At 39.6% G+C, this 20,763-nt stretch overlaps 2 protein-coding genes across 5 annotated transcripts; one reads left to right on the forward strand and one right to left on the reverse strand.

Moving 5' to 3' along the window:
- The first annotated feature begins 248 nt into the window (after positions 1-248).
- On the forward strand, positions 249-14,495 carry nek4 (NIMA-related kinase 4). Of its 4 annotated transcripts, XM_084062937.1 has the most exons (16): positions 249-399; positions 3,826-4,092; positions 4,956-5,153; positions 5,969-6,076; positions 6,685-6,839; positions 7,350-7,503; positions 7,823-8,533; positions 8,969-9,025; positions 9,474-9,608; positions 9,990-10,169; positions 10,288-10,360; positions 10,640-10,752; positions 11,032-11,123; positions 11,874-12,088; positions 12,316-12,452; positions 13,759-14,495. In XM_084062937.1, the coding sequence occupies exons 1-16, from the start codon at positions 310-312 to the stop codon at positions 13,855-13,857; spliced, it is 2,784 nt and encodes a 927-aa protein (XP_083919063.1). In that variant the 5' UTR covers positions 249-309; the 3' UTR covers positions 13,858-14,495. The 4 variants fall into 4 exon arrangements, with proteins under 4 accessions (XP_083919063.1, XP_083919060.1, XP_083919061.1 ...); XM_084062934.1 differs by lacking the exon at positions 249-399 and having other exon boundaries at positions 2,958-4,092; XM_084062935.1 differs by lacking the exon at positions 249-399 and having other exon boundaries at positions 2,958-4,092; positions 11,035-11,123.
- A 2,755-nt stretch (positions 14,496-17,250) lies between these two features.
- On the reverse strand, positions 17,251-19,984 carry spcs1 (signal peptidase complex subunit 1). Its single transcript, XM_084062468.1, has 4 exons — positions 19,848-19,984; positions 18,466-18,525; positions 18,279-18,365; positions 17,251-17,568 (listed from the first exon to the last, which is right to left on the reverse strand). The coding sequence occupies exons 1-4, from the start codon at positions 19,881-19,883 to the stop codon at positions 17,443-17,445; spliced, it is 309 nt and encodes a 102-aa protein (XP_083918594.1). The 5' UTR covers positions 19,884-19,984; the 3' UTR covers positions 17,251-17,442.
- Between the last annotated feature and the right edge of the window lie 779 nt (positions 19,985-20,763).

The raw sequence follows: 20,763 nt of genomic DNA on the forward strand, positions 1-20,763 counted from the left end.
ACACTAGATGGGGCTCTGACATAAAAACAGCATTTTATTTGGGTTTAGTAGCCCCTCTCTCTCGTTGACGCTTTAGAGCAGTTGCTTAGTGACGGAAAGCTGTGTAGAAGCCACTGATATGGTTTCCTGTGTTGTTTTGAAAGTCGTCTTGTTGGCACTTTGCTAAAAACAGAGATTTATCCAGAGATAACAGTCCAGATTCATAAAGTTCACCTTGCATCCACAAGATGAGAACAAACCATCACTATCACTAAGTGCTGATTGTAAAACGTTAGTGTTTCGGACTGGATCATTATTATGGGATTATAGATGATGAATAACTATGTTTTCATCAGGGTGGTTGGTAAGGGCAGCTATGGAGAAGTTCACCTGGTGAGACACAAGACAGACCGAAAACAGGTGAGAACTAGAGGTTTATGACAGAACAGCATATTTTAAACCTGTATTTTCTCATTCATCAAGGTTATTATGGTACCTAGTAGCCTGCTAACGTTGAGCTAAATCAGCTAAAGCTAACTATTCAAACTTGTGACGACAATAAATAAATCTTAAACAGCTCACTTGTAATCTGCAGTACGACGGTGTCGCTTGGCAAAAATAACCAATGGTTTTGTAGGTCATTTCTTTTTGACAAAGCGACACCATGATAAACTTTGGACAACAAACGAATTTGTTTTATAGCCTACTGTTTAGACTGATTATATGTTCTTAAGGTTCACCTATGATCCTATCCTAGATCCTACTATTTTTATGCATTTGATGTATTACCTCTTGTTTATGTAAATCGTTCTGGATTAAGAGGGTCTGCTAAATGCCTAAATTGTTGTTGTACATTTTGTTCAATTTTAGTTAATTAAAGGGGAATATAACTGGTCCTAGAAAAGTTTGTTTTTGTTGATTGAATACTTTATTAACAGTTTGCAAAAAAAAGCACAGAAAGTACAGTTCCACACAAAAGGATGCTAAAAGTGAGTCATCTAAGCTTAACACCAGAAATGTATACTGTACAAACTGTTTACTGTACATACCTGTACGTTTATTGCTACTAATGATGATGATGTCTTGTATATCACTGTACATTATTCTATGTGTTTAAATGTCTTGTGATGAATTGAATACTCAGACTGGACCACAATGGAAACACTTTTTGTGTTATCCTTTTAGCATCATGGTAAAATCGTACCACAGTATTTGCAATCTGTTAGTAAAGTATTCAATCAATCAATCAATCTATCAATGCCACTCAAAGAAAGGTGGTTATGTCCAGGACCAATCAACATCAATGTTACATTTACCTAAAATAAAGTAGAAAACCTGACACCTCATCATACTGTGCAATAATATGCTTCACATGACAGAATTACTCCAGACAGATTGTATTGATGACTGTCAGGAGGACGTGGTAGTTAGATGATAGTACATTTATAAATGATGAATTAAATACAAAACTACTGTAAAATTATTCTTATTGGGAATTGGGCACAAACAAGACAAGACAAGCCTACTCTTTAATCTAAGAATTGATCAGTCCATGATTTCACATCTTAATGAAATAACACTTTTAAATCTTAGCACTCTAGCGCTGTGGTCCTCAAAGTGGGGTCTGGGGGGGGGTGTCCAGGGTAGGGCTGAACGATTTTGGGAAAAAATCTAATTGCGATTTTTCTGACCGATATTGCGATTGCGATTTGATTGCGATTTTTTAATAAAAAAAATAAAAAAATCTTAAACATTTTTTTAAAGTCAAGCTTCAGTTTAGTATTCACTGTGTACGTTTAAAAAGTAATTGGAAGTAATGGAACATTACCAAATGGCATACCATTTATTTACTGTTCTAGATTCTAATAAATAAGGATGAGAACTAAAAGATATGAATTGCTTCATTGCTTCCAACATGTATCTTCCAAGTACTTTTTTCCCATGTATATATTTAAACATTTAGCTGGAATAGAAATAGCTTATTTTTGTAAACAACCCAACATTGAACTTGTTAAGTCATTAACTTATGGCTCAAGAAGAGAAGCTTTTTCTGAATGAAGTTCAATAAATAAAAATAAAATCAAACAAATAATTACCATTTTGTGTAAACAATTCACAGCAGTGAAATAAGTAGGTCTTTCACTTATGGCTCCAGAAGCATATTTACTGATATCCAGTATTTAGCTTATGTAGATTAACATTCAACTAAAATGTAACACTTTTTTTGTCTCACAAGGCAAAGTCCTCTCCTACTGTACATTGTATTACTACTACTCCTTAGAAGTGAAAAACTCAGAATACATAACGCAGTGGTGGAAAGTAACTACTGTAAGTACATTTCCTAAGTACTGTACTTAAGTACAATTTTGAGGTACAGTATTTGTACTTCACTTGAGTATTTCTAATTTCCAATACTTTAACTCCTACTCCACTACATCTCAGAGGCAAATATTGTACTTTTACTCCACTACAATTATTTGAGAACTTTAGTGACTAGTTACTTTGCAGATATAAATTATAATATTATAAAACCTACATTAACCACCTTAGCCCTATTTTATACCTAGGTAATTTGAAAATAGCCGATCTACAAGCTCACAACTCGCCGCGATGCGACGCGTGGTGAGCTTGTAGATCTGCTATTTTCAAACATTAGTACTTTCACTTTTGGTACTTTAAGTACATTTTGATACCAATACTTTTGTAGGCCTACTTTTATTCAAGTCAATTTTGAATTTGGGATTTTTACTTGTAAGAGAGTACTTCTACATTGCAGTATTGATAATTTTATTTAAGTACAACATTTGAGTACTTTTCCCACCACTGTACATAAGTGGCAAAGATACAGTTCATAGTCGCTTATTTTGTTTTGGGCTTGTTTTCATAGACAGGGTTGCTTATTTCTCTCACAAAACCTGGCAACACTGACCAGGAAGTGCTTTACTGTTTACATTGGATCACAGCATCCAACAGTAATAGTTTAATAATGATGGGAAAAATATAAGTTACACTTACAGAAACAAACATAGATAGGAGCAACATTACTACTACACTACTTGTGTCGCACCGAAAATAATGTTTTACCGCTACGCGCGACATCGGGGACTTCGGGGACACGGCCGTTCGACAAACTTTAAATACTCGCAGCCGACGGCGAGGGGGCTCTATGATGAGAGGGACAGAGCGAGAGAGGGGGGGGGAGCGGGGGGCGCTACCCTCTCGCTCCCTGTAGAGAGGCAGACACTCTGGAGAGAAGGAGACAAGTCCCGCGGGTGCTCTGGGATTAATATTAATATTAAAATGATTTATTATGATAAAATAAAAATAAAAAAAATCGCGGCCTTTGCGATTAGCTAATCGCGTGGTTTCAAATCGCGATTTCGGTTTGAAAACGATTAATCGTTCAGCCTTAGTCCAGGGGGTCCCCAGCTAAAGTAGTTAATACAGCATCACAATCATTTTAAACCACTTTATCCATTTATATGTTGTCTATTCAAAAATAGCATATCTAGCTCACAACGCCTCACGTTGCGAGGCGTTGTGAGCTTGTATATCTACTATTGTTTTCCTTTTCCTTTTATATTATATTCTTGCTTTTTTTTTAGGTATTAAAAATGTCTTAAAAGTCCTTAAATTGTCACTTCACTGTCATGTGGGGACACCCCCAAAATCATGTGGGGACCCCCCACCCACAGGTTAGCGGACCGTCCTACCTAAACCTTAGGAATCATGTTTAGGAATGGTAAAAGACCTCAATTCCCAAGGACAAATCCAGAAAGGAAATCATGTGCCTTTTTTTCTTTCTTTTTTTCCCTCCCCCCTCTCCTCCTCCTCCACAACAACCAGTATGTCATAAAGAAGTTGAACCTGACCACGTCCTCCAAGAGGGAGCGCCGTGCCGCCGAGCAGGAGGCGCAGCTCCTCTCCCAGCTGAGACATCCCAACATAGTGAACTATAAGGAGTCGTGGGAGGGGGACGACTACCAGCTGTACATCGTCATGGGCTTCTGTGAGGGAGGGGACCTGTACCACAGACTGAAGACACAGAAGGGAGAGCTCTTACCTGAGAGGCAGGTGGTGGAGTGGTTTGTCCAGATAGCCATGGCACTTCAGGTATGTTGAAGAAAAAGAAAAATAATAAACTGGCACACTCATCTGCTCCAATTACCGGGCGGCAGTGGCTCAGGGGTAGAGTGGCCGGGTAGAGTGAACTGGAAAACCGCAAGGTTCCCAGTTTGATCCCGGGCTGGGGCTCCCCTAGAGTTAGTGTTGAAGTGTCCTTGAGCAAGACACTGAACCCCTAATTGCTCCCGATGAGCAGGTTGGTGCCTTACATGGTTTCCTCCGCCATCGGTGTATGAATGTGTGTGTGAATGGGTTAATGGCACAATCAATGTAAAGCGCTTTGGATAAAAGCGCTATATAAATGCACCATTTTACCATATAGGAGATGAGTGTGCGGGTTTATTCTTTTTCTTCATGATACTTTCCAACCCAGCACCTCAACCAAGTGATGTGCATATTCTATTAGTTTTTGTACTTCAGGTATGTTATCAGATATACAGTTGTACACATTTCATGTGTAAAGAACATGTATGTCATGGCAGTTTTGACTTTCCAATACTTTCTACAACTCTTATTTTTCTGTGATAGGTTGATTAGAGCAAATACTTCTTTGTCACAAAAAAAAAAAAGTTTATTTATATAAAGTTTATTTTATTTTCATGAATGTATTATGGGGTTTCTGTAAATGTGACCAAATCTGCTGGGTCAAAAATATACAAACAGTAATGCTAATAATAATAATAATTATTTGGTTGCATGGGGTCCCCACATGATTTTGGGGGGGTTGCATGACTTCATAGACTAGCCTTCAAGTAAACAAAAGCTAAGGCCCTTAAGAAATACAGTGGCAAACATATAAATTATATAATTACATTTCCGTGTTTGCTTTTATACTTTAACACCATATATAGTATCTGCATGAGAAGCACATCCTTCACCGGGACCTGAAGACGCAGAACATCTTCCTGACCAAGACCAACATCATCAAAGTGGGAGACCTGGGCATAGCACGGGTCCTGGAGAACCAGAACGACATGGCCAGCACGCTCATAGGGACGCCCTACTATATGAGCCCTGAGCTCTTCTCTAATAAACCATACAACCACAAGGTAAACACTCTCATACTGACGCCCTACTACATGAGCCCTGAGCTGTTCTCTAATAAACCATACAACCACAAGGTAGTTGGGACAGCTTCTCCATCAGCCATCATCATAATAATAAAAATAATAGAATTTAGGAAAACATGTTAGGTCTACATGCAGTAAAATCCTCATTGTTAATGTGTGTATTTGTACAAATGTAATGAAATGGACCCCCAACCCATAATGAACATTTTTCAACATGGAAACGTTTATGCAAAAATAATTGTGATTTTCTCAAATAATAATGTAATTCGGTTGTTAAGACGTGACGTTGCGCCCCGCTAGAATAACTTCCGGGTCCCAGTGTGTATTTTCCCAATATGCGCAGTGCTGTGTCCCTCGCTGTTTTAACAGATCTGAGACTAAAATAACGGCTAAAGTGTCATTCTACCGCTTTCCTGGCAACGACAAAAAGAAGAGGAAATCGTTTTTTTTATTTACATCTATATATAAATATATATATATATAAATAGATATAAAAATATATATATTATAATGTTAATAATAATAATAATAATAAACTGTTAATACACTTTTACTGTCTATGATATTAGCATTAAGACCCTTATTAACCCTCAATGGTTCATTTCTGAAAAAAGGAGGTTATCGTAAAAAGATTTACGGGTTCCAACATGTTTGTTTACAATGAAGATTGGACGGCGCTGGTGCCTTTTGGACCCGGACGTGGCGTCGGACTACAAAATGACCTCAGACTTAAGAACCGAATAATTGTGACAGGCCTACTATATACTCTCTGACTACTCCTTTGTGTGTTTCAGTCAGACGTATGGGCGTTGGGATGCTGCGTATACGAGATGTCCACACTGAAGCATGCCTTCAACGCCAAGGACATGAACTCACTGGTGTACCGCATCGTCGAGGGGAAGGTACGTTTCTTCTCTTCCAGCTCGTAGTCATAGTAGTCTTTGTGTGAGTCGTTTCCTGATAAACCTACTTGAGGATCACTTACTTTAGACTCAAACTAGTTAAAGATAGGGCAACAGATAAGGGACTACTTCAGATATTTACATACTGTACCTAGACAACAACATCAGTAAAACATTGTGATATAATTGTTGAAAAAGCAGCTGTCTGGGTATGAAGAATCATGACATCACTAGTGGAGGAAGTTGCTAGTTATACAGTACATACTTTATTGACTGTACTTGGTATAATAATATTGGCCAATAAATGTACATCTTTAATGTCTAGCAGTTACATACATCTGGTGCCCTGTCTTCAAGTAGTTATATACATTTCCTTTTTTCTTTTAATCTCAGACAGGGCAGGGTAACTACAGGTAAACTGTGAGTTTAGGCCTTGGTTAGCTTTCTTTGTGTCAGCAGCTAAATTCTACCATTCTTGGTAGGCCTTTGATATTTAATGATTTTCTGGATACAAATGAATGTCTAGTGCCAAATATGTAAAACGGTTAATTAATGGTAGCTGAATACTGAATAGTAACACGTTCATTTGTTGCCTGCCCCCTATTCAGTTGCCTCAGATGCCCAGTAAGTACGACCCCCAGCTGGGAGAGCTGATCAGAAGCATGCTGTGTAAGAGGCCTGATGACAGGCCTGACGTGAAGCTCATCCTACGACAGCCATACATCAAACGTCAGATCGCCATGTTCCTAGAGGCAACCAAAGAGTAGGTGACGCTCACACATATGTTCCTAGAGGCAACCAAAGAGTAGGTGTTTATGGCGACTATCAAATCGAACTTATTTAGTCACCGAGAGGGGAAACGTTTACCTTCCACACACGCTGCTTGTCAAGAAATCACATAGCTGGACCCTGTATTCTCTTTCACTGTCACAGTTTGTCCATGTCCTACGTTTTCGTTCTCTTCACACTATATTGCCTCACATTTTTTAAATAGCTAAAATAGCCACTCACAATGCAATCACATCCTGATGCGTTGTGAGCTTGTAGATCAGCTATTTTAGTTATTTTCTAAATGTTTTTGAATATTTTCGTCTATATTGACAACATGCCGGGCTGAACGTGGTTGAATAATTCACTGCACTAAACTATCTATTCCTGCCCTCTTCTTCTCCATTGCTTTCTGCTCCACTGCCACAAGCTATTTAATTAGACACGACTGATCCCGTCTTGGATGTCTGTGTTTGTTTGTTTGTTTTGCTTCTCGCCTCTCCAGGAAAACCGCCAAGTCGAGGAAGAAAGCCACGGGCTGTAGCAGCGACAGCAGGGCCAACAGTGCTGCAGTTTCTGCAGTGTCACCTCAACCTAAACCAGAGAGGCAGTCACAACAACAAGGTCCCGAACCTGAGCCTTTACCCAGGGGAAGACGGGTGAGAGAATGAAGAAAATTTAATCCGGGGGCCCGCAGCAAAATGTGTTAACATAGCATCAAAATCAGTTTAACCACTTTAACCCTATTTATATGTTGGCTATGCGAAAATGGCAGATCTACAAGCTCACAACGCGTTTTGTGATTGTGACATGTTGTGAGCTTGCATATAAAAGTTCAAATATGATTATGTTAGGGGATCACGGCCTGAAAAGCTTGAGAACCACTGGTATATACCATAAAGATGACAGACTGAAGAAGAGAAGAGGTTAAGATGCCACATTTAACACGCTGTTTGTTTTTCTTCCCTTGATCTTCAGAAAGAGCAGAAGTCACAGCATAGCAAATTGGAGAACGGCGTCTCGGAGCTTCACCGAGTCCAGACACCTCCCCCGCCGGCCAAGTCACCTTCACCCGACGCTCTGCAAGGCAGCGCCGTTTCCCTGGCGACGATAAGCGGCGTCGACGTCGCTATCCAGCCGCAGGACGACGAGGACCGGGAGGAGAGACGGGTTCAAAGGCCACATTCGTCGGCCGGGTCAAAGAAACCGCCGGCTGATAATAATAATGAACCTGTGACTCACAGTGGCACGAGGAACAGGAAAGCGAGAGAGAAACCAGATCCCTCGCCCCCTCCTTCCCCCTCACAGCACCGCGTGAAGCCACCCTCAGGTGTTGTTGGGGGCCGGGGAGGCGAGGAGAGGAGACCACCCAACGTTCGCTCACAAGCCGCCGCACTGAAACCCAGGGACAAATGGCCGGCCTCTGCAGTGGATGAGATGTTGGACGCAGATGATAAGGACAATACCTTGGAGTTACTTAAGGGGGCTGTGGTGGAGGAGGGTCCCGCAACGCCTGACCTCGACAGGCAAGAGGCTGTTGGTCCTCCCGGTGCATCTTCTGACTCGTGGTCTGACCATAAACCCATCAGCAGCATAGAAGATATCAGGGAGGGCAACTTGGACAATAGAAATGATACCGTGATTCTCCTCAAGGGGGCTCCACCAGAAAGCCACATGGCAGATATACTCGTAAGTAAGCGTGCTCTAGTGGATGGTCATGTTATTATATCGTCTCTGTCAGGTGGAAACTTCATACAAAAAGTTAAAAAACACAGAGATAAGAGGTTTCTGCCCGACAACAGCGATATACAAAAAAAAAGCACTCAATTCCCAATACAGAGGCAAATTCATTCCCTAAGAATATATGTTTTAACTTTTCAACCTGGTAAATTGCAGATCTTCAAGCGCACAACGCTTTGTGAGCTTGTAGATCTGCTATTTACGCTATGAATACCTTGAGATTTCGATTTGCCCATTGGTGTGTGTGCCTTCCTTGGGCACAGAAAGTTTTGAAAACCACTGCAGTAGTAGTAGTAATGAGCAATGATCCTTCCCCTTGTGTCGTTAGGAACTGTTCTTCTACTTAACTACTTCATACACTCATAAGGTCTTTTTTCTTTGCAGGAGAGCCTAGAATCCACAAAAAGACTATTAGAGCCCTTTAAGCCCGTCGCAGCACTGGTGAGAATCCATGTTCTTTTCTCCGTTCTTCTATCCATGATTCCATGACCTTACTGTAACATTAGTAATATAATCCACTTAATCCATTTATATAATAAATAAATACATTCATTTTATTTTTTTTACTGTATTTACTATATGTATTACTATTTATACCTATTGTTAGTGCACTTGGACTACATTTATATCTATACCTGTTAATAGCTCATAGGGTGGTCCAAGTGCAGAGGGCCAAACGAGAGCACTGTAATACCTAAATGTCCTTTAGTTCTGGTACTTTATTCCTACTTCTTTTTTATTCTTATATTTTTTATATCATTATTTTCTTTACTCCTAGCTTTATCTCTTGTCCGTGTCTGTCCTGTATTTCATAATTGCTGTCATGCCATGACAACTGATTTCACCCCCATGGTATCAATAAAGGTCTTATCGCTCTATGTTTGTTTAGGACTCTTTTCAGGAGGAATCCCACCAACATGTGGCCAGGCCAGACCCCTCTGCTCCGTACCCGTCCTTAGAACCTTCCATCTCCCAGCACACCAGACCCAAGGACACAGGACCAACACATGGGGAACAACACAAGGTACAGTACATACATGAGGTGGTTTACCCTTAGAAACCTTCAGGAATAAAAAAAAAAGTGAACACATAGTGGGGATGATTGACCTTTACTACTTTGATTGACTTTTACTGACGTATCTATGGCGTAGGACTCCACATTTGGGCACATCGCGATCAGAGCCCCATTGACTTCCATTATAAAATGAAAGTTATATATTTCAAAAAGTGTACATAATGTGTAAAAAAGGTACTTCTGTGGAGTAACTAGAAGCGTGCACAAGAACACTGATCGGTCCAGTGGGTTTGTGACTTTATCTCCAGACAGACAGACTACATTCCAAGTTTATGAATCAAACAACTTGATGAATGTGTTATATTGTATTTTGTTTTGGCTCTTGTCAAGTCTAAGGTGACAGTTCCTAGACCTCTGCCTCCTCCCCCTCCTGTTGATGCTGTTGCCATGGAAGCGAGGAAGAGGAACAAGGGGAGCACAGAGAGGAAGAAGATGACTGTAGAAAGTCTAGAAACATCCTCCTCCTCATCGGTTTGTTCTTCTAAGGATGGACTTTTACCACTGCCACAGGTTAGCCCCCTTGTGACTAACACTCTCTCAACTTATGACAGTAGTTCATCTTTCTGATGCAAAATATAAATGAGTTGTTGTTGTTGTTGTTGTTGTCGGCTCTATTGGGTCTTTCCAGCACCGTCCTCTCACTGCCAGAGAGAGAAGACGATTGAGACAGTCCCAAGACACTAACGTCATCAGCCAGCCAGGTAAATCACTTCATTTTATTGTTATTGGAAAAGGTGATCGATTATGACAGTAAAGCAAACTGTTGTCATTAGAGGATTGGTACATTATAACATCAAACTGAGCAAACTGACCCCCATCTCAATATATTTTGTTCCAGGGACCCCCAGAAGCAAAGATTTGAGTTGAAAATGCTCGCTTTAAAAAAATATATATATTCAAAGATTTGCTGAAATGTTCACGATTTAAACAAAATAGCTGTTGTTTCGTTTCACTCACTGTAGCTTTCTGCTCTTCCACAGCTGATACTGCTGTAAGAAGGGCGTCTTATGATGTCACTTCCTCCACGGCAGAGAACTACAACACACCAGTTGTCCGTTCTGTTTCTGATTCCATCAGTGAGATCATCAATAAGGTATAGTTAAATCAGTCACTACAACTAGGTCTTATGAATGTCTTGTATTGCAATGCCTTGTGTTATTAATACTACTACTACTACTAATACAAATGATAATGCTAAAGGCCAGGGATATGATTTTATTGTCCTACATTTGCTAAAGTTTGTGTGCCTTTCTTTGTTTAGATTCCAGACAAGGTTTTGGGAGGTCAGGGTCTTACAGGGATAGGTTGATAAACCATAAAGAGTGCAAAAGAGATATTGTTTGTATCTTTAACGAGGCATTTCCTTTTCCAGCAGGACAGGTTGCGGCGGCGACCGTCTGATGAGGATTACTGCAGCTCCTCCACGAGTTCCACAGAACGCTCAGAGGGGGACTGCAGGGAAGGGTGAGGGCATTGCACTGCCAAATGAGTGTAACAATGAGCTAAAGAGTTAAATTACAAAATGTTGCAGTGGCTGAAAAGACCATGTCTGTTGAATCATCACACTTCAAGTCGAGCATGGAGTTGCCACACTGAATACCATGTTAACCACTTAAAGGAGTAGTTAGAGATTTCTTAGTTTTTGTTGCATTCCTAAGCCAATAATTTGACCGGCTCATCAGTCAATACTCTTTGAATATCCGCCGGTCATCAAATGATTGCCTAAAAAAATCTACTCTCTATAAGAGAGTATGCACATGCGTCACATACGGTGGATTTTCATGAAACAAAAACTTTGCAGATTTAATATCGTTTAATCGTTTAATACAATCAGACAGGACTTTCCTGTTTGGATGTATGAGCTGTCAACGCCAGAAAGTAGTTTTTGCCACTCCGGGTACAATGATCACACGCATAGCCTCTATTCAAGGCTCCATTGGGTGTGTAATTGATAGAAAATAAGTATTTTTGGGGGTGAACTACTCCTTTGAGCCATATTTTATATTTATACTTAATTATATTTAAAATGCATAAACGTCTGGCTGATGGGCTATTTAAAAAAAAAAGAAATGTTTGAATATATATGTTTGAATATACTATAATGACATTACGCCCAAATTAGGGACACCAAGGCTGAAAGTGGTTAAAATGACTCTGTCCTGCAGAACCTAAATTTAACTTTACAATACATGATGTTTGTGGATTGTTTTACAGGAAGACTGACTGCAATGATATGCAGGACCTCGTGCTGATGATGACCCAGACTTTGCGACTGGAGGGCAGAGACGGTGGGAGCGAGGCAGACGGAGAAAGACTAGGCTCTACTGCGCTGCCTGAGTTTAAGCTAAACAGGAAGTACAGGGACACCCTGGTGCTTCATGGGAAGGCTCACGAAGACAAGGACCTTCCACTGAGCGAATTACCACTGAGTGAGATTAAAGCACACACCGTACTAACAAATATAGCTACTACTTAATAACTTAAGTTCCCTAAGATTAATATTCAATGTTAATTGATTTAAATTATGCTTAGTTGTGCACAAAATTAGCTGAGCTTGTAGATCTAAATTATTTGTTGGCGCGCAAGTGTAAATAAATCAGGCTTTTTTCTTGCCGCAGCCAAGGTATACAAAAACAGCTTCTGCTCTCTGTCAAAGGTTCCACCTCTGGTCCAGCCAAGATCCGGAGGGCCATTGAGCACCTGAGGACAGACGTGGTGAAGGGTCTTGGGGTCAAACTTCTGGACAAAGTCCTGGACATCATGGAGACGGAGGAGGACGATGACAGACTAGAGGTATGAAATCACACTGCTGAACATTCATAACGGCATATAATACTTGATTATAAAAATGGCCCTCATTCACGTGGCCATTTTGTAGACACCCTCACAATATAACCACTTAAAGGAGCTACACCATGAATTTAAAAAATAATAATAATATTTGATATCATATTGTTTATGTCCCTCAAACGTTTTTCAAAAGGTTTGAGCCTAAATCAAGCCTCAGATATACTCATTCCAACTAACTTCTCTCTGGCTTATAAAGCACTTTCACCTTTTTTTTTGGATTTTTTTATTTTGGTTAGAACTGAAAAACGGGAGGAATTGTTCCCAGACGTGACGTAGGGTGGGTGAACAAATCTGACGGACTGTTTTCAGACCAATTTACATGAAAACCACAGATAGCCTATGAAAGCCTGCATGCTCGAAGTCGGGTATTTGTTGGAACAGAAGAGAGGTGGGGGAGACCAAAAACACACAAAAATGAAGAAAAAGTTAAAATTCATGGTGTAGACCCTTTAAGCCCTATTTTATACTTTGTTGCATGGTGGTGTCACATGGCAAAAATCTAGTATTCACCATCTTACAGTGCGTCACATAACGACGCAAGTGTTTTGAAGTTTCGAGCAGGAGATGGGGAACCCCCTCTTACTTAACAAACACAGCAGTGGTTACTATCTTTTAAACTTTTTTTTGACCTGAGGCCGATTCTACAAATGCCCTCTAAACCAGTAGTTCTTTCAAGATTTTTCAAAAAATCTCAAAAATAGCAGATGTACAAGCTCGCAGCGTGGCATGAAGTGATGTGAGCTTGTACATCTGCTATTTTTAAATAGCCAACTAAAATTACAGATTCTTTCCCGGTTTTAATGGGTTAACAGAAAAATATCACAGCACCTTCAAGTCACAGAACTGATTTGCATAGCGTTGTGTAGAGATTGTCTCTCTGATGTCGTATTACCACTATTGCTTTGCTCTTATCAGTTACAAATGTATTTAACAAAGTAAACTGCATTCAAATTATAGCAGCATTGTTCAGGGAATTATTTAAACACTCAATGTCAGAATTGGATATCCGTAGGCTAGGATTTTTGAATAGTTATAATTAGTCAAACATTACGTTAATAAGTCCCAGTGGATAAATGGATGCAGTGAACTGGAACTGCTCCAATACAGCAGTAGTGTTTTATATATTCACATCACATAAATCAAGGGCAATGTTTAGGACTTGGCATTTTGAAATCTGCCTGTAACAAACATACTTGGCTATATCAAATGTCCATTTGTTTTCAAAACATAATCTTGTGTGACTTTGCAGCTGTGCCTTCGAGAGCAGATGGGAGAGGAGAAGTATCAAGCCTTTGCTGTGATGGTGAGACAGTTGAAATTCTTTGAGGATGTTTCCTTCAAAGGTTAGGAATCACAATATATGCCCAAGCATTAGCTGATTTTGTATAGGCAATAGTATGTCAATGCCTGTAGACATTTTTTTTGTACCTCACTGTCCAGCACATACAAGAAAATTGTGCAACTTCCAGACTACCTATGCAACTGTATTGTGGGTTCATTTTTAAGTAGACTACTTATCATTCTACCTACCATATTAGAGTACTTATGTAAAATGGTTTATTTATAATGAAAAGTAGGTGTTCACAAGAATTGTATATGCTGTTATCTTTAGAAACCACATTTCATTTGTGCAGCCTTTTGTATTGTATTATACAAAATGTAGATGTACTGTAGATATTTAATTACAATCTTTCTAATAAACATAAAAACATCTTACATTTTTCTGTTCTCATTGGCCCTGATTCATAAAGGGATTTGCGACCATATTTTGTACGTACCGGCATTTAGGACAAGTCGTACATATCCACCTGATGCATAAAGATTTTTTGGTCTGTGTTTTGTGCGTCAGGTGCGCACGTTCTCAGGTCAGCCCCGAGGCTGGCGTACCAGGGCTGAAATGTGCGTATGTCTTTAGAATGCTTTATTCTTCATGTCAAAATCAATTACAACAGTGGCAAACCTCAAATAAAATATGTATGTGCCCAACATTTGTCAACACGTGAAAAAAATAAAAATAAATGTCAAACGATGTATTGCTTAGACATGATGTAGATTCCACCGCTTTTTATTTATTTTCTAGTCTATGAGTCGCATTTAGAGCTGAAAAGGTCCCTCAGTGTCACGTAATAATGAAAATAGGCTATCATGCCTTAATGAGACTAAGGAGGGACTGACGCACCTCAGTGTCCGTGCCACGGTATTAATTTGTAGGCTAATAGTCTACTGTAGGCTACTCTACTGTATATTGATCACATGAACGCCACACACAACAGCCTAATAAATATTACCATCTGATGAGGAAACTAATAGTGGATGAAAGCTGTGTCCAGAAGATCTATTCCCCATTCCGACGTAGGACAGTGATATATTAATCAAAAAATAACTAATTTAATCAATAAGTAATCAATAAGCTCTGGTCCATAATCGGATAGCAGCGTTCCACTTGGATGCTGGATTTCATAATCTTTTTACCTTGGTAAAGGTGCGCAATGTTCATTAGAAAAGGCTTATATAATATCCTTTCCACGTTTTATTAGCCTTTTATTTGGTAATGGGGTTAAACCTTGTAAACTTCTTTATTCTCACATGAGCATTTATTACGTGATCCGCTTCCAGACAGAACAGTAAGTTGTCAAGGCGATGCGACACCGCATCTGTTATCTTTATTCTTTAGACGGCGGAGTTGAACTTGCGTTGCCAGATGTTGTGAGAGAAATAAGCAACCAGGTCTATGAAAATAAGCCCAAAAGAAGCAACTGACAGCCCATTATAAGCACTTTAATTAAACCGTAGTGAGCTTGTAGATCTGCTATATATATTTTTTTAAATCTTGTAATAAAATGTGGAATATTTGGAATATTTTTTAAACATTTTAACAACACAAATCTGCCTCCAGCGGGCACAAAAAATGTTCAGATGGGGCTTATAGGGATAAATTAGCCTACATATTAACTTGGGGGTCCATGACATAAAAATATTTGACAACCACCGGTTAAAATAATTGAACAATTGTTAAGCAAGCCCAAATAATGAACTACACTTTAGAAACAAGCCCAAAAAAACGCACCCCACAGCTACCAATATTTACAAGCAACTTTACAGAAAAATAAGCTCAGATTCGCTTATAATAAGCGGACATGGCAACGCTGTTCAGTAAAGTGACAGATTTGATCAGAGCGAAACTGCTGAGTCACGGTTCACGCCTTTTATGGTGCAAAATGGGGCGTGGAGCAATGTAAATGAACCTCTCGGGATCATCACGCCCAGCTGGCTGTCATTATAATATAGAACTGGTCATACGCACGTCTCTGTCATATACGACACCCCTTTTGAATCGCACGTCCCTTAGTGAGTACCAAAAATACGACCTCCTTTACGAACTTCATTTACACCATATTTACGACCCTCGTTATGAATCAGGGCCATTGTTGCCGTTTTTATATATAACTGTTGCAACAGTATATTGGTCTCACTCAAAATATATATATGTTACAGGTAGATTGGCATTCCAGGTAGAATGGAAAAGAAGCGCTTATTTTCACCGCCCGTCCGCCCACCAGGCATTTCTGTAGAACCAACGCTAGAGGGCAATAAAAGCCAGTCCCACACCACACACGCGCACAACACAAACGAGCACGCACACATGCATGCGCGCGCACAAGGGGGCAAGCCTGAGGGGGCGGGGGCGGGCTGGCGGGCTATGTTAGTGCAGCGAGTGGCAGTTCAATGGGGCAAACCATAGAGGGGCAAACACAACTAGAGTTGCACCGATACCGATACCGTATCGGTATCGGCTACCGATATGACTTATTTCACGTATCGGATATCGGACATGACATAACCGATACACGTTCCGATAAAAAAAAGTTAAAAAAAAATAAAATAAAAAAGTTTTTTAAAAAAGGCTCTGGTTTATAAATATATATAATACAATCACACAATTTTAAGACCATAACCAAACGTTTTAGCAAATTATTATTAGATAAAACGATCCAGCAAACTTTTTTTTTTCTACTGTTATTGTACTTTAAAATATTCAGTAATAAATGTCTTTAATTGAAAGGTAATGCATTATTTTTTGTATTTAAAGTTTTACTCGGATATCGGCATATATATCGGATATCGAAAAATATCCTAATTGATATATCGGATCGGATCGGAATTGTAAAACCTGTATCGGTGCATCTCTACCCACAACATCATTTACGATTCTGTCCCTATCGGTACATAACTCGAACGGCGCTGATTCGAATCAGCAGACCTTGAGGCTGAGGAAGTCGCGCCCGAGCGCCTCCAGGCGCGAGTGCCCGCGACAACCAGCCGATGGTCTGCGCCTCCGTCATGGTCCAAAAGAACTATACTTTATCGGCGAAAAAAAGTAGTCCGCGGTTGTTTGAAAAAGTAATGTCCCAAGCGGCAGTCAAACCCAGACTTCCACTGGTAGTGGATGGGGAGTCTAATGATTATCGAAGTGCGCCACTGAAGCTGGTATGTATGTACATCCATGTTGTCCTCGTCGCCGTCCTCCTGGCATCGCAGCCCCGCACCGAGCCTAAAAACAAGCGCTCCACTTCCATTCTACCTGGAATGCCAATCTACCTGTGACATATATATATATTTATTTTGGGGTGAACTATCCCTTCAAGTAATGTCTTATTGTGATAATAGCCTGCAAATTCAGACCACATCTTTACTTTGTAGCAAGAAAAAGGTCTGAAAGAAATGTTACAACTACAAATCATACACAACACTGGATGTTTATTGATTGTATGTACGATTGACTGGTAGACACTATAACAAAGTTATATTTTCAAATGCTGTAATTTTTTTTAGACCAAAAAAAAAACCTAAAATCTGTTGTTTACATTGTAAAAAAAAAAAAAAAAGGAGCTGTACTACTGGGGCAGCGGTGGAACGGTTCTGGTTGTTGAGTTTACTTGTGCTTCTTCTTCTTGAGGGTTTCCTGTGGTTTCTGGCTGACTTCCCCGCAGGTCTCTGGTACCGTCGGCTGCCAGGGGAGAGGGTTGGTTCTGTACATGGGCCACGGGGGCAGTGTCAACTAAAAAACACAATGAGATGAGGGGGAGAAAAGATGTGGTTAGATTATGGTAATGACCATGACATATGGTGATATATGCCATATTATGGTTGTACGTACTTTAAATCTAGTCACTGCCTCAATTCCTCATCATTATGGTCAATAATAGACACACTAAGCATTAAGATCATCTTTTTCCCTAAGATGATGATGAAAGATGATGCACACTCCTAGATTTCTACCTGTAGGGAACTCTATTGAACCATGTCTATGGCATGACAGATCACATGTTGAAAACGTATAAAAACTGGTCAAAACATGACCAGGAACTTTGGAGAAAGGTGCTAAATAAATGCACAATGGACCATTTGGACCCCTCAGATTTGGACCCCTCAGAATTTCAATGCAGTGTGGTCAGTAGTTCTATATATATTATTCTGTAACTAGTGGACGTGGTAGCGTATCGTTGCTGTTGGGGAGAAACCTCTTTCCCCCATATTCTAACTTTGTTTTTTCGTAAATTAACGCCCTACTTGATCACGCTACAGCATCACACAAAAGCATCAAAAGTAGCAGATCCAAAAACTCGAAACACGGCGCTAAACAACGTGTTTTGAGCTTGTACATCTGCTATTTTTGTATTTGAATCCTGAAAAGTAACAGTTTTGGACATATGAGGTTTCCACCCGACAGAGACCATAATAAAGAAACGTGAACAAAATAAAACTTACCACACAGGACACAGCGAAACCTGCCAAAACGATATAAACCGTCCACCCAAATTGTTCAATGGCGAAGCCATAGATGAATCCAATCACCTAGAAGACAATCTTGATGGGTCAGCTTTCAGAATACAGGCAAAAATCACAGTAATATGATTTATTTTAAGGGAATGTTGTCTTGTTGTGTAATAATTACCGCTGAGACGAGTATAATCCCCTGGAAAATCTGTTCAGCAAGCTTCTGACCTTTATAATCCTGTTACAGAAACACACCAGACAAATCAATAAATAAAACAAAGTAAATAAAAAGTAGATAGTTAAATCCTAAATCAGACATGCAAAAGTGTCACTTTTCAGCTACAGTCACCTTTTTGAACCCAAATAGGGCAATTGTGTGACACCTGACCCGAAAGAAAACAACATGTTGTCACCTTTTTCACCTCGGGGCTGTTTGCATGCCTGCTAAATACTCAATGTTTATTTATCCATTTGTAACTCTGAGTGTACAAATGTAACCAAATGGACCCATTTGTACAGTGTAAAGAGTTAGATTAGGATTTCACTGTGGATAATTAGTGAATATGCCAGACACAGGTTGATTTGAACAACAATCAGAGAGCAGTAGATAGCCGACAAAAACTCAACACAATATATATTAATCCTATAGTCAGTGTTCTTTCTCATTCTCAACATGGGGTTCAGGGACATGGATGCCCTGGGGTCCTTGAGCGGGTTCCAGTTCCCCAGCTATATGATTCATAATGAATCTTCACTGTATATTAGAGCAGTGGTTCTCAACCTGTGGGTTGGGACCCTCAGATGACAGTGAAGTGTCAATTTAATGACTCTTTAGACCTTACTACCTTAAAAAAAAGAACATTATTGCATCAAAAGTAATCAACAATCTATACTATAAAAACTGTGGGGTGGGGGGGGGTGGGGGTTCAGTTGTATATTATCTATTGGACATGAACAGGAGTTATTCTGGATCAAATGACAGACTGTATTGGACCAAATAATCAATGTCTAAATACAAATGTTCTTAGATTGGGGTTCCAGAGAATGCAATGAGATGATGTTAAATAGGATTCATGGTGGCCCAATGCAAATCACACAGGAGATCCTTGAAATTTAGCCTTGGATCAGAAACTATCATAGATGTATTTGATCAAGTCTGACTTTTGCTTTTCGTGTCAGACTGGATAAAATACATCTATGATAGTCTTGATCCAAGGCTACTTGAAATCACTGGTTTGAGTCTCATCATCTCATGTATCGTAACAACGATATGTGAAACCAACCAGATGGCAGAAGATGTAAATTGTGTACTTGAGACGTTTTATACAAAGCAAACGCAGTGTATTTATAATGTTAGTTTTCTAGGCATGTACAATGTTATTTAATCCGACATAAACAGTTGGTGAGGTGTGTAAACAACAGCATTAGTTTATATGAAAGACTAAACATGGTGATAATGTGGCTTTAGCAGCAGCATAGCTACAATGCATCTACAATCTACAGCAGGAAACAGCAGTATTATGTATGCATAATGCAATATGATATAAATACAAGTCTTACCATATGTGTTGGAATCGAATTAAATATTGACAACATCTTTGTATCTTTTTTGACAAATATTATTCAAACCAAACAGATACTTTGTAACAATAAAAATGAACGCAGGTTCCACTTCCGGTTTTCAAAAAGCTACGTAGAGCTTTAAGAAGGACCCCTGAGGGTTGTTGGTGAGCGTCATAACTGCGCCGGGCTGCGGCGCATTCACAGAGCTACACAACATGAGGGTTGGCCTTCTTGTTCTAAGAATCTACAAGCCAACGACCCGTACATCTACATAAACGTTCAGATTTCAAATATAAAGTGTTTACCTCATGGCCACGGATGTTACAATTATGTAGTACGGCCCATCAGAAGTACCTGTATCTTCTGTATTGTTCAATAAAAAGCCTTTTAATCCGATCGGTGGCCATTTTTCCCGTATGCTTTCAACTACGTGACCCTATCGGTTGGGAGGTGTATTGCACCTGATACATTATAACTCTATGAGAAAATGGCCACCAATCGGATTAAAACACCTTTTATTAAACAATACGGAAGATACGGGTACCTTTGAGGGGCCGTACATAATTGTAACATCCGTGGCCATGGGGTAAGTACTTTATATTTGAAATCTGAACCTATATGTAGATGTATGGGCCAAAAAGGGAGAAAGTGCAAACACAATTTTGAAGATCATCCAGGACTGTCATATAATATATGACGTCTTGTATCAAGGCTAACATTTTACGACAGGCGAACATACAACATAATATGTGCACTTTGTTATAATATTCTAAATGTTCAAATCTTAAATGTTATTTTTCTACAATTATTACATTTCATAGAACGATTTTTAAATTCCACCAAAAGTATAAATATACACATAACGTTAAGGTCTAGCATTGCAAAAATTCTAAAATAACCGATCTACAAGCTC

This window comes from Gymnoscopelus microlampas, assembly GCF_963454915.1.
Source record: "Gymnoscopelus microlampas genome assembly, chromosome: 7".
Taxonomy (NCBI): Eukaryota; Metazoa; Chordata; class Actinopteri; order Myctophiformes; family Myctophidae; genus Gymnoscopelus; species Gymnoscopelus microlampas.

Coding starts and splice junctions, on each gene's coding strand:
- spcs1 (XM_084062468.1), bottom strand. CDS start 19,883: ATGTTGTCAATATTTAATTCGATTCCAACACATATG. Junction 18,526..19,847: donor ATTCGATTCCAACACATATG/GTAAGACTTGTA, acceptor TTTCTGTAACAG/GATTATAAAGGTCAGAAGCT. Junction 17,569..18,278: donor GTTTCGCTGTGTCCTGTGTG/GTAAGTTTTATT, acceptor TGTGTTTTTTAG/TTGACACTGCCCCCGTGGCC.
- nek4 (XM_084062934.1), top strand. CDS start 3,709: ATGTTTAGGAATGGTAAAAGACCTCAATTCCCAAGGACAAATCCAGAA. Junction 10,170..10,287: donor GACTTTTACCACTGCCACAG/GTTAGCCCCCTT, acceptor GGGTCTTTCCAG/CACCGTCCTCTCACTGCCAG. Junction 10,361..10,639: donor TAACGTCATCAGCCAGCCAG/GTAAATCACTTC, acceptor GCTCTTCCACAG/CTGATACTGCTGTAAGAAGG.